Source organism: Anas acuta, chromosome 2 (assembly GCF_963932015.1).
Source record: "Anas acuta chromosome 2, bAnaAcu1.1, whole genome shotgun sequence".
Lineage (NCBI taxonomy): Eukaryota > Metazoa > Chordata > Aves > Anseriformes > Anatidae > Anas > Anas acuta.
In genome coordinates this window covers 133,655,986-133,670,102 of record NC_088980.1, presented here as the reverse complement: position 1 = coordinate 133,670,102, position 14,117 = coordinate 133,655,986, and the positions used below count along the sequence as shown (strand labels likewise).

The 14,117-nt window shown below is 40.5% G+C and overlaps 1 protein-coding gene across 3 annotated transcripts in view; it reads left to right on the top strand.

Moving 5' to 3' along the window:
- The window catches only part of TRIQK (triple QxxK/R motif containing), a 62,112-nt gene that overhangs the window by 11,092 nt on the left and 36,903 nt on the right, over positions 1-14,117 (top strand). For all 3 annotated transcript variants that reach the window (XM_068672252.1, XM_068672251.1, XM_068672250.1), the window contains exon 2: positions 6,235-6,315. In XM_068672252.1, the coding sequence (XP_068528353.1) occupies positions 6,255-6,315 (61 nt within the window). In that variant the 5' untranslated portion in view covers positions 6,235-6,254. The remainder of the gene's footprint in view (positions 1-6,234; positions 6,316-14,117) is intronic.

Genomic DNA, 14,117 nt, shown 5'->3' with positions numbered 1-14,117 from the left:
TAAATGCAAGAGTTGTAACTTCATAACATATTAAAAGTGAAGTGCTTAGACAGACTTAGCTGATTTTTAAATTTAAGGTCTCTGACCCCTTGCTTTATACCTGTTATTTAAATTATCCCCTACTTCATCAAAGGAAATGAGTGCTGAAGGTGTGCGTGCTGGCGATCAAAGCAGGAATAAAGCTGCCTGTATTTAACTGAGCCACAAAACCTTTGCTGTGGCTGCCTCATGTGCTGAGGCAGAACAAGTAATTGCTTCCCATGGTTGCTCCGGACTTGATGAAGTTTTAACTCGGGTGGCAGAAAGTGCAGGGTGGGCTAGGTGCCCGCCTGAGCCTCTTCCCACCCATTTACCCCTGAGTTGTACCATAACCCCCTAAAATGTTTAAACAGATTATGGTATTTTGAAGAATGTTAGTTCTGAAATACCGCATATGGTGTCATTTATTGTATAATTTTCCTTTTAGCAGTGATTTCCCCTTTAGCTCTTTCCTCTGGGAAATACTACACATTGAACTGTCTGGCGAGGCAGAAGTGAACCACATGGATGCTTTTCTCCTTCGTGAACTTCAAGGGTATTTTCTTGACGCACCAATGCCGTCATATATTCTTACAAAAAAATTTCCAGCTTTGAAAGTTTGCAATTTTAAATTTGGTTGGACGAAGATCTGTCTTCAAATTAAAAAGTATATATGTTCCACAGATGGTATAGCTCTGTTCAGCTCTGAGATCCGTAGGGAATTTGGTTCTGGAGACAAATAACAAATCCTAATAATGAAAAGTAAATGTAAGGTGCATATAATCCCTAAAATAGGAACACACATCTGCAAAACGCCATGCTTTTTATAAATTGTACTATAAAACCAATTACTGTACAGTTTGTTGTGTATGTTCTGTCTAAGTTGTCTAAGTAATGTTTTTGTAAGTGAGTTTTGTCCAAATACATTTTGGTTTTTCTTCCTGTAGAAGCTGTGACAAACTTTGCTGGGCATAGAAGGAACCACTGACAATTTTAAAAGTCTCTTTTTGCTTTAAACAAATACAAAAACAAATCTACATCACTGTGAAGTCTTTCAAAAAATCTTTATTTTTGCAATCTAGGAGCATAGTCTCCCAGAGACAGAACTCCTAGAGGTGATTTGGCTTTGGTTTGGCTTTGGTTTCCTTACCATTGCATCTCTTCTTTCACTGCAAAGGCAGCTGGGGTGGCCTTTCTGCAGAATTTAGGTGTCTCACATTCCTGGAATTAGGTGGAACTAATCTGGGTTGTTGTTGGAATTTATTTTTCGTAATTGGTTTTGATGAATGCTCAGGATTTTGAAGTGGCCCAGAGAATATACTAAGTGTTCATATGGAATATTATTACCGGTGCACTGCTTTTGAACATAAATTTGGAGCTAATTTCATGGGTTTCGTAGGTGTTGTGTAACTAAGAGCAGAGCAGCACCTTTCCCCGAAGCACAAAGAAGTTTTCCTGGAAGTAGCAATGGGAGTTCTGTGCCTGCTGCTTACATGGAGCTACCGAACGGCCTGATGCATGGCAGAATAAAAGTTTTAATTCCTAGATGGATGTAACCCTGGGTTATTTGAGCAACGTTTTTTCCACCTGGCTTTATACATTTTGTGCTTTTTTTTGTTTAATTTTTCCAAATTTAACTGAATTTAAAGTGATCTCCACTACTTCCAAGATCAAATTAAATTAAAAATACGTTAAATTCCTTTTATTAAAAATAAATAAATAAATAAATAAAAAGAAATAAAAAGTCCCCAAGGAAGGCAGAGCTAGATTCTACCAGAAGCACTATGGGCAAGTATTTTTTCCTTTGAAAAAGCATGCTCATCCTTTGAGAGAAAGTTTCCAGAGGAATGGTGAAGACTGCTGTAAGACTTATGAATAAGACATGTTTAGGTCAGCCAGTGAATGTTTTTTAAGTACTAGTAAAGCTTTTTAAATTCTTATTCCTGACCAAAGTGTGAATAAAATATTCAGCTGCATTATTCCTGCAGTTTTGGCTGCTGGTTGCTTGCATTAAATTCCTTCCATTGCTATTCACAGAATACAGTTACTGTAATTAGGTGGTACACAAAAAAGCCAATTAAAATAACAGCAATAATGTCCAAAATATATATTTGCAGACATGTTCTCACTTTAAATGCAGTGATACCTAGCCTTTGATGACCACAGAGAATCCAGTGCCTTCCTTGGATTTTACCTGAGGAGGCTAAAAGGCTGTTTTTATCTCTTGTATCTTGTAAGAGCCATAATACCTGTTATTTATTAAACTGTGGACTATGGAAGTGACTGATGAAAAACAGTTCTTTCACTGACAGTAGGCTTTGAATCATATTCAAAAACGGTTTGGGTTATGAGTTGAAATTATTAACCCGCATTGCATCCAGCAAAAAGACAACAATAAAAGGAATTTTAAGTTTGATATCCATTTATAATTAAAGATAAGGTGTTTCTTAATAAACGCAGATATTCATTGTGCATTCACCTGCATTTTCAATTACAACTCGTCACAGTACTTTTCTGTTCTGTGGTGTTTTTTTTTAAACAAAAACAGTCATCCCATATATTATTTTTATTGTTTTAAGGTGTCCTCTGCTAGTATTGAGGCAGCTTATTGTTGAAGAATTCAGACATAGGAGACTGTCAAATATCACTGCTAAGGTAGTTTGTACATATGCACATATGTAGGTCTTTGTGTGTTCTCTGATAGACACTCCAAGCTTTATTACTATTATTAATCATTTGTATTGCACCATGAATGCATAAAGTGCAGTCTTTGTGCTATATAGTCCCTGCACTTATTTTTTATTATTATTTTTGAAGTCAATCACAGCGTATTTCTGTTTCATTAACATAATGGCTTTACTTTTTTTTTTTTTGGTCAAGAATCGTGCATTGGGATTTAAACACTCTTGTGGTCAGCCCTTGAATGGACTTTCAGAACTGTTTTATAACACAAAATGCTATTGACTGTTGGAGGTGATAATAGGCAATTTATTGTGTGCATTAATTATTATCAGTCACTGCTAATGAATAGAACAGGAGGAGAAGAAAAATCATCTGTTCTTCTGAGGGTGTAAGCCTTCAGAAGTGAATTACTAGGCGGGAAGGGAAAGACGGTGAGAAAACAATTAAGGAAACCACAAAAACAAAGAAATCCCTTTGACCTTGTAGAGTCTGTGAAATAGCAATAAACAAATAATCATTCCAGTCAACCTCGCTGCATTTTCTTAAAATCCTCTTTTGAAGAAGCTCAGAAGTTGAGAGCTCACGGTGACTTCCAGTGATCTGAAATCTCTCTTGCAGTCTGTTTAGCAGCCTGTGAAAAGAGCAGCTCCTTTGCATCTTTTCGGGTAGTTGCAAAATCATTGACATGCCAGGGACCCGATGGCTGCTGCATGTTGCTCCTTGTGGTCCCTCTTCTGCAGAGACATGGAGAGGAGGCCAGGTCCTCCACCCGCTGGTGTGGGAAGGGATGGGCTGAAAAAGACAAATTTCCTGCAGGAAATTTAACATGAGCAATTACTGCGGGATGACCGCTGCTATTTTAAATAGGGGAATGGCTCTTTTCAGATGGTTTCAGGAGTCATAAAGGATCCTGGCTTCTCCTTTACGGAAGTCTGATCAGAAAGTTGCGTTTGAAGCCATTCCTACAGCGAGATTCATACATAATAAATACTATCTCTTATTAATCCATATTTCAGTTTAACTCTGGCTCGTAGCAAGTTACTTCCTCGGGGAATGGAGGATTCTTCGCAAGAGAAGGTGATGAGCCATGGTCCCCGGGGAATTACATTGTGAAAACAAGCTTGGTTTCGTACATGCTAATATAGATCTGCTATTCCCCTTCCACATCTATCACAACACATTTTAAATTGTGGCTGATCTTTTATGCAAATAGCTGTCTTATTAGACGTTGCGGCTGTATGTGCTAATGTCTCCGTGGGCTTCCCGGGCGTTTGCTATCTACCCATCAAAGCGGTGGAAATGCAGGATGATGGCTGCGTGGCTTTGAAGAACAAAGGAGAGCCGCAGCCTTTTCAGGTTCTAGGTGCCAGGGTCCGTGGTGCCGAGCCACGCGGGCAGAGGCTCTGCTAAAGTAGGCCAGCCGTGTTCCCAAATAACGGGAAATATTTTATTTTTTTTGTCTGCCTTCTCTTCTCGTGTTTTGTTGGCACTGCTAAGACTGCAAACATCTTTCACAGCTGACATTTTGTTACAAAACATTTGTAGGCTATTGAAATTGCAAAAGGCAAGTCAAAACACTTTCTTGCAGTGGCATAAAACAAGCCAAGAACTAGTTCTGCAGCACAAAAAAAATATCTGTTATCTCCTCAACTAGCTGGAAGTTGGAGTGTTACCTTTATTTTCCACTCTTGTTATTACAACGTGAATGCTATGCGAGAGTATCAGTCAAGAGAATATCTGGGAAGCATAATAGAGGGGGAAAAACCCCGATGGGTTACAGCTTCCTGCTTATGCATTTTAGATAAAATGAGAATATTCTCTGAATTAAACCACAGTGATGTGTGGAAGCATTAGAGCACTTTAATTGAGTTTTCAGTTCAGATTAAAAACAAAAACAAAAACAAAAAACAGTATTCTTTTATATCTTGTTATTGCATTAGCAAATGTTGCTGATTTTTGAGCACCAAAATTCATTTTACATCCCGTATCCCACCCTTTGAATTAAGGAACCTGGTTCAGTCTCTGTTTGTGACAGTTTTGTCATTTGACATTAAATGCTAATAAATCTTGTAAAAGAGGTAAGTACAAAAAAGAGATTGTATGGTTTTAAATGCACAAATCACTGATGGGATCATCTGCTTCGAACCTTGTTTGAAGTTAAGAATGAAATGCCGTGGCTGTTGAAGGCTGTGATGCCAACCCTAACCCATTCAGTAGAGACTTGGCATGTGTTTCTGCACATGGTTTGGCATGGCAGTGCCTTCAAGGGCTACACTCCCCAGACAATGTGTCTTGGCAGAACCGGGGCGCGCTCCTCTTGCAGATGGTGGTGCCTAACGTGAAACTTGTCCATACTTCAAGGCCATATGTGCACAATCTGCAGACGGTTTGTGGTGACGCAGAGTTTGCCCTTGGCACTGTCCTCATCAAGGTCCATTGGGAAATGGCAAATACTTAATTTTGTGGCGTATCTTGGCCAACTGTTGTGCTTGCTGGAGTTGATCTACGCTTGAGATGGTAAATCAGGCACTTCTGGAGAACATCAGTCCTATGGTGTGTGCAGGGCTTGATGGTAGGACATTTGTGGCATACGGATGGTCAAACGTGGGATGAGGGATGTCTTCACATGGTGAGATTTATCATCACTGTGACGAGGGTTGTCTTCAGCCCAGCTGAAAAGTTTCAAAACCAGTGTTTTGAGCAATGACTGTGACTTGCTATGTATTTTTTGATTATGGAAAAAAGGATGAAACGAGCGTTTTTCTAGATTCTTATAGTATCTCTTGAGACATTTGTAGCAACCCTGTGAGGGTATGAATGGTGGCCCGTAAGGCATTGCACGTTACTTGGGGGGTTGCTAGACTGCTGCTCAGTGATGCTTGTTCACAAAAGAGTTCACAGCTTTCACCTTCCATCTCCATGTTCTTTCCATCTGTGGATCTCTAAGGACCATGGCAGGAAGGTAGGAGAGTGGGAGATTGTTGTATATTAGGTATCTGTTCTTATCTTCTGCTCAAGGTGGCCTGAGGAGAAATCCCTCAGGCTTTTTGACTAGGTACACCTGTGGGTGCACACACCCTGCCTCGTCCTGCCTCAGACTCCTGCACAGATGTGTGTACCACTAATAGGAGAAGCTCACAATGCTGCATTCACTCTGTGGTTTACTAATTATATATATCTATATATATACATGGAATTAAATTCAGTAGTAGTACTGAAAGCTAAATTACAGAACAATCAGTTTAAAATACTTTTTTTTTTTTTTAAACTCAAGTTAACAAGCATTTGGTAATGTTAATAACCTATGCAGTGGGGGAAAAAGGTATGGTTAGAATTTATCTAATGGTTTTTAGAATGGTGATGATCAACTTCGGTGTCTCGGTGTCTCTGGGTAGGCTTCCATTTTTAATAGATGTAATATAGTAAATGCTGTTTGTTACAGTTTCTGTTGGTGTTACAAATCATTGATTTCCTTAGTAAGTTATTTAGGAATAATGTCTTTTTTTTTTTTTTTTTTTCTTCTGGTACTGACAGTGATTTTCAAATTGAAAACAATGGGTAGAAAAGATGCCTCTACAGCAAGGACTCCTGTTGACCAATACAGGAAACAAATAGGTAAGAGATCTGAAGAAAACTTTGTGTGCTTAAAAAAACCTCTGTTTTGTGCAGGTAGACCAGTTGGTTTAACAAAATGTATTATTTTTCCTCAAAAGCTTTGTGTTGCTTAAAATAAGTGGTGCAAAATAATGGACACTCCAAGAAAACATATGTTATATGCTGTTGACTAATTCATTCAGCAAAACCTTTTATACAGACTCTGTTTTGTGTAACTTAAAAAATCCACTTTCTGTATTTAGGAATGGTAGTGAAAGGCTGCAGTTAGGTGGCTACATGATGTTTTTGAACTGTTCAAACTTTCATTATTTTCCTGTTTGTCTCCAGTTTGAAATATGGAAATTTGTAAAAGAAATACTGTTTACAATTTTTGATATGCTGATGATACATGTACAGACCTTTACATGGTATAAATACATCTATTTTCACATTTATGGAATACTTTTAACATTTGAATAAGTTATTTTCTTTACTTTTTTTTTTCTTGTTACTGCCCATTGTAAATATAGGTACCTAGGTACCTGTATGCAAAGTATTCATGCACAGACACATACACTCACACAGATAAACACAGAGCAGACACAAATCCCTATTTCATAGCTTATATGCGAAGGTAAGTGACTAATTTTTGGAATCCATATATAAGGAGTCTGTCTCTCTAGGTGTAAAATATTATTATAAAACAGATACAATATTTTAAAAGTACATATATAAAGTGAAGTAATTTAATCTATACTTAGTTATTTAAGTAAATGATTTTGTTTCACAGTTGCTAAGCACCCACATCTGTGTTTAAATATGCGGAAAAACAGCAAGTGTCTGGGAAGAAAAGGCTGTTTATAATGCACATTCTCATGGTGAAAGAGCTAAGGTTATGTGAACAATTGTAATTTTAGTGTGCCTTAATTTTTTTAGCGCTACCTTAACATTTTAATATAATTATTTTAATGGGCTTTTCTGCATTTAAAGTTGAAAGTAAGGGACTATTTTATTTAATTTTTTTTAAACTAGCTACAGAATGCTCTGTGTTTCCTAATCCTGGGCAGTTAGTGTGGCAGACTTCCTTGGTTAGCTCTCTGAGATAGTTAGAAATATGGTTGAAAATCTCCAAGTACACTTACAGATGGGAAGCAAATATACTGAAAATGTTCAGATTGTCTCTGTGCTTTCGTGCAATTTAGAAAACCCTGCAAGGAAACTATTGCCTAGGAGAAGATGACACCTCAAATACTTCACCAGAGTGGGTTAGGTAAGAAGTAGAAACCCCTCAGCATATCTTCAAGACAATACCTCCCATGGGACTGGGTGTCTAGAGAGGCTTATTGCATCAGCTTTCTGACATCATCTCTGCATGGTTTTTGTTGTGGTCAGTGCTTTACCAGCTACCTCTTCCAGGGCTGCTTTTCTTCCTTTTGTGAACACCTTCAAGTGACTATTGGAGTTGTGTTTTTTGAAGTCCTCTGCATGGTAGAAGAGACTAGGGATCTTGAGAGGGCTTCTCAGCATGGCAGGGCTCTGGTACGTGAAGTTTCTTTCCTTTCAGCAGGAAATTCTTCTGCCCAGGCTCTGCCTTCAGCAGGATCCTCCTGGGACCAGGCTGGACCACTGGAGGACCAGTGAGAAGGTAAAGCTGCCACTAAGTATGGGACTTGCAAAATGACCTCACACTTCAAAGCTTTAGCTATTTCTTGCACGCTAACGCCACTCGGCACCGTGGTTGCATGTCTCACACCTGTGTGCCAGGACTGATCCGCGGTGACTTGAGCAGGGAAGAGGACGCTGTGTTGTAGCAAGGAGGCAAGAGAATGTACAACGGGGGCCCATCTTTCAGAGGGATGCTGTTATGTAGCTGGCTCTCCTGTTTCGGGCTAGGTTTGTACAGCATGTTGTCTGAACAATTTGGCACCTTCCCTGTTATACGATGCAGCACCGTGATCTATTGGGTACTGCAAAGTGCAGTGTCTGAGGGGTCTCATAATAAGCTCATTTTCCTTAGAAGTGACGCATTGCTCTTAGCTTGGCAAAGGCAAGTGTTAAAAATTATTGTAGGGAAGAATCTCACACTGGCAGGCAAATAAACTATATAATGTATGAGGTGTTTTTCTGTCTCCAGTTTCTGTGATTGTATTATTCCTTAGAGGACAGAGAGCAAGAACTGAAATAGACTATCCATTGCCTTTTGCTCTGATTATATTTTTTTCATCTCCCACTCTGGTTGTTCACTAATACAACCGCAGAGTTTGCCAATGGAAATTAGCTCGCTGCTCTCACCACTGAACTTAATGAATGTAACAGGGGGGAGCTGAAAATTTATGGGTAGGGTTTTATACTTTAATGTTGCAAGTGTGTTTGAGTTTTACATATAGGCAGTTTAGGCTAGCTTCAGGCCTGGTAACTGAACTTAGTGGAGCTAACCCTCTATTCTCCTTATGCTCCCAAGGTCTATTAGTGCAATAAATGCAAACCTGCTCCAATAAACAGATTTTCTGACCATGATGAGTATGGAAGACTGTTTTTTTTTTTTTACTAGATGATTTATTTATTTATTTTTTCTATACAAGTGATGATAACTCATCTGTTTGTCACAGAATCACAGAATGGTTGAGGTTGGCAGAGGCCTCTGGTGGTCACCTGGTTTAACCCCCTTCTCAAGCGGGGCCACCCAGAGCAGATTGCCTATCACTATGTCCCGGTGGCTTTTGAGTATCTGCAGGAATGGGGACTCTACAATCTGTCTGAGCTACCTGTTCCTGAGTTCGACTACTCTTAATGTAAAGAGTGTTTTTCTTATATTTAAATGAAACTTCCTGTGTTCCAGTTGGTGTCCATTGCCTCTTGTCCTGTCACTGCATAGCACTGAAAAGAGCCTGGTTCTGTCCTCATTGCACCCTCCCTTTAGGTATTTATATACACTAATGAGATCCCACTGAGCCTTCTCTTCTTTAGGCTGAACAGTCCTAGCTCTCTCAGCCTTTCCTGGTAGGAGAGATGCTCCAGTCTCTTAATTTTAATTCCGTTTAATCTGTTTCTTCATGACCTGATTTCATTGAGATACTTATTAAAAATCATAAAAGAAGAATTTCAATTTTCTCTTAAAATCTAGTCTTCATATAATCCTAGATTTGGCAGCTTAGATACCTTTGCAGGGATGCATTAGTGTGAGGCAGCTTAGTAGAAGACCCTTCAGCTCACCAAACACTGTCACTCTCCAGGACTGTGTAGCTTCTGGGAGGTCGTTCTTGTCTGTGGGAAAAGAGAGACAGAAGGATCATGTGTTTTGGAGATGGATTGCCTTTCCTGGATAGGTTATAATCTAGAAACAGTGGGCAAGGGGATGCTGCATGGGGCCTGTCTCTAAAAACTTAATTTATCAAGTCCCTTTACAGTTTTAAAGCCATGTGTGAATGATCGCTATTCTTTGTCTCCAGGTGTTCAGCATGTATGGGTTCTTGAAAATATTGTGATGTCTGCTGGCTGAACAGCTATCTTTTGCTGACTAATGGCATGGTGTTATTTTTTAGCTCATGATTTACTGTTCCCTAGCCATGCTGAATAGAAGGTAGCCAGATTGAAACATTCTTAGTACCTTTTTTTGGATGGAAAATGCAGTCTTCAAAGAACAACATGTCACAAAGTCATGTCAACTTCAACACAATTTTCAATTAGGTTTTTAGTGGAGTAATTTGAACTAAAAGCAGATTTTTAATTTCATTTTGTTCCAAGCTTTCTGTTTTGTTCTGAGTTTCCATACGGCACACCACATGCTTGCCCTATGCCATGGTTTAAGTTCATGTTGATCGCTTCAGTTCATTCTTCTTTTTCTCTCCTTCACAAGTGAGGGATCGCTTGTGTTTTGTTTGCTGCTGTGCCATTAGCAGTTGCTTTTTGCTTTTAGAGGGTTCCCCCAGAATAAAGACTGATATTGCTTTTCTGTGTCAGCTGGCTTCCAGCCACCTCTCTGCCACCAGCCAAACTTTGTCTGTAGTGCTTGCAAGTGCACCAGTATCCAACAGCGGCACTGCCTTTCCTGCAGGGAGTAAAGGGAAGTTTTTGCTTATCAGACCAAACTAGCACTGGCTGCTTGAAGACTGTCCCCAAGTGAGGCAGAGGACGGCAGCAGCAGCCTTTTCAAACTGGTTTGGACAGTGCCTGGAGAAGGAGGAGAGGAAGAAGGACAACGACAACGCCATGGGAGTTTGTCTGTGCTCAAGCCCCTCCAGCAGCCCACACTGTAAGGGAAGCATGAAGAAGAGTGATTTTATTCAACTGTCTCTCCCATACACAAATTTATACCTGAGCATGCACAACGTACACCCCCACGATGCAGCAGCAGACAAGGCGCTCCTCTGCGTAGCATTTATTTATCACTGCTGCTGTTTGTGCTGCTGTGCTTAATTTGCTGGGATCAGAGGAGAGGTGTGAGGAAGCATGCATCTTCCCGCATCTACGTAGCTTTGCTTCACAAATGCTGTGAAAATAGCAACAGGTTTTGCACCATATTTGCTTTGTTTACTGTTATGTGCGTTTTAAGTTCCCAGAACAATTCCACATGTATATTTTCCATCCCTCTTCATCTGGTGTGTCACTTGCTCAGCATAGGAGCCGCAGGATTTGTGGGTAGTGTTCATGACTCGTGTGATTGCGGGATCCTAAGCAGGCATACTGAGAGGATTATAGTATAACTAAAACCTGGTCTACAAATCAGGAATAGACATACTTTTGGCTCACATTACTATTGTGTTGCTGTAACATAATTTTTCATGAGGAGAGGTTGTTTGCCAATCATTCAACTTCCAAGTTGTAGACTCAAAGGTCTGCTTATTGTCTGCTCCGAGTCCTTGGACTCGCTGGCTTGATCCTGCATGTCTGTAACACGTGTAGGCACAGCTCTGGGGTAAGCCAGGCTCTGTGCGGCCCCTGGGGAGGAGTGAAAGTTATGAATGAAAATAAATTCTCTTTTTGTCTCGGAAAGCACAAGGTGCTAGGCCAAGTGTGGTGGTGCTCACTGGTGTAACACACACGCAGCCATGCAGAAGCAAAGGGGACTGAGTGGGAGTCCTGGAGACCCTGGTGTGGAGAGAGGGCCGTCAGCCTGAACAACTACAGCTCTGTGGGTGAAGTGACCCCTTTTCTACAACTCCTGAGTGTGGGGAGCTGGAGAATTGTCCAAAATAAGGCACCTCCTGCTAGTGTCAGGGGTTACATTCCTGATGAGATGGAGAAGAGCTTGTGTGGCTGCATGAGCTCCTTGGGCAGGGCCGGGCTCAGTGGCCTCCCGGCCTCCAGCACAGAGTACCTCAGCTGGGTGACCACAAAGGGGACCAGCCTCCCCAGCCAGGAGAGCTTTGTGCACTGATATCTTCACTGATGATATGAAGGAATAGGTCATGGAGAGAGGGATGAGCAGGATGTGACTAGCAGCAGCATGAACATCTCCGGAGTTCCCACCTCCAGCCACCAGCTCAGTCCTGAGCATGGACCTGTTGCCTCCTTGTCTCCAGAAGGAAGCCCTTCTCATGGCAGTGTGCCACATGCAATTGCCCTGCAGTTAAAAACAACCCCTTTACTGTCTACCACCTCACCTGTTTTGTTGTTTTCCATTATTGTTCATTTTCTTTTTTTTTTTTTTTTTTTTGTGGAGTTAATGTTCCTCTGCTTTTCTTATCCTGAATGGTGCCATACGTACTCACATTTAATTGTCTTTATTTTCAGCTCAGAAAAACTGTTATGTTTTGATATTTTCTTCTGAAATACGTTACATACTTTGAAGTGAAATGTGATTTTTTTTTGTTTTGTTTTGGATCAGGATATGTTTGTTGTCAGCATCAAAATTTTAGATTTCATTTCTGAAACAACACCAACAGCAGCAAAAAATATGTTTGGACTGAATTTGTACTGAAAATTTCAAAATCACACTATTTATCGCAAAACAGTAATTCCTGTATCTTTTGTCTGCTAAGAGAAGGCACAGCACCAGAAGGCAGTATTTTCGTCATTGAGATTGCTGTCCCTTGTGAAAAGCAAATATTTACCAGGACTGATGACAATGGAGTGAAATTCTCCAACCTACTTTTTTTAATAGTCTTTTTTTTGTGTTTTTGGTTTTTTTTTTTTTCCCATATTTGGTATCAGTCAACTATTTATTAGGGGAAAGATGGGAAGGGGAAAAGTACTGAAACAAATACCTGCTGTTCTGACTAATTTTAAGTCGAGATAAAAAACGAAGGGACCTCTCCTAGTATTTGTTTTGGGGCAGAAAAACAAACCAATAAATAGATAGGACTTTTTTATACAGATGTAACTCTAATCTCTTGAATTCTTAAATAAAAAGATACTATTAAGCACATAGTAAAGAGAAGTGGAGGGGAGAGAAAAAAGACCACTCCTTTTGCTATTACATGAGAGCGTCATCAAGTTTTGCAATCTTCTCCTATGCTGAGTTTCATACTTTATGCTGATGTGCCATGCATACCACGTGTAGTCGTTCTTTTGTCTGGGAGATGGTGCCATGGAGAATGAATTTCTTTGTCACAAAAACTGAGCTATATCTTTTGGCCAGTGATTGCTGCTTTAATTTCAATTTTATACCAGTGGCATCACTTCTTGGAAACTAAAGAGCAGCTGAGGGAAGCAGTGCTATGAAGTGAAACCTAGACTAGCTGTCCTAATGCAATCCTCATTTTTCATCAATTGGGATGTTTTTAAATGCGTTCTGTGAAGACTGATGATGGATTTTAAGCACGTATGGTATGTGCTCACTTATTTTTTTAAGTCCAAAGCAGTAAAGCTGTATTTTATTGCCTTGGCTGAGAGCGTAGAAGGTGATGGTAGGTCTGGATATGTACTTGTGTTTGTGTGGATATTACTGAGCAGGGACGGGAGGGGAATCTGCAGCATGCCATGTGCTGTGGAGAATGATGGTAAGGAGGAAGGTGGGGAATCACAGAATCACAGAATGATTTGGGTTGGAAGTGACCTTAAAGCCCACCCAGTTCCACCCCCCTGCCATGGGCCGGGATACCTCCTACAAGCCCAGGTTGCCCAAAGCCCCATCCAGCCTGGCCTTGAGCACCTCCAGGGATGGGGCATCCACAGCTTCTCTGGGCAGCCTGTGCCAGTGCCTCACCACCCTCTGAGTGAAGAATTTCTTCCCTATATCTAACCTAAATCTCCCCTCTTTTAGTTTAAAGCCATTCCCTCTTGCCCTATCCCTATGCACCCTGACAAAGAGTCCCTCCCAAGCTTTCCTGCAGGCTCCCTTTAGGTACTGGAAGGCTGCTGTAAGGTCTGCCTCTCTTCTCCAGGCTGAACAACCCCAGCTCCCTCAGCCTGTCTTCATAGGAGAATCCAGCTCCCTTGGCTTCCATCCCTTCTCCACAGTAAATCCCTGTTGTTTCTTTGAACTTGTTTGATTATGCTACTTCTACTATACGTTTATACTACACATGTTTAGTACTTTTATACAGATGGAGGCTCATAGTCTGCTCTTATTTTAAGCTCATCATCAACATCCCCATTTCACTGAGTGGTGTCGCTATGAATTTTTTTATAGGTGTAAATGACAGTGAAATTTGGCTCACTGTTTCCAATTGCTGAGCTGCGTTTCAGTATGGTGTTATTTCAAGCACTTGCAGTTCCTGTAAGGTAGTTGGTGTCTACAGGGTTCTTGCAATGATACATATTTGTGCTTGTGCTTTCTCTGAGCTGCCTGATCCATTCTTCAGCGGATTCATTTTTGCAGTCAAAAATCATCCTAAAACAACCTCTTTGCATCTTATCCAAAATACATAAAAATTTTGCTG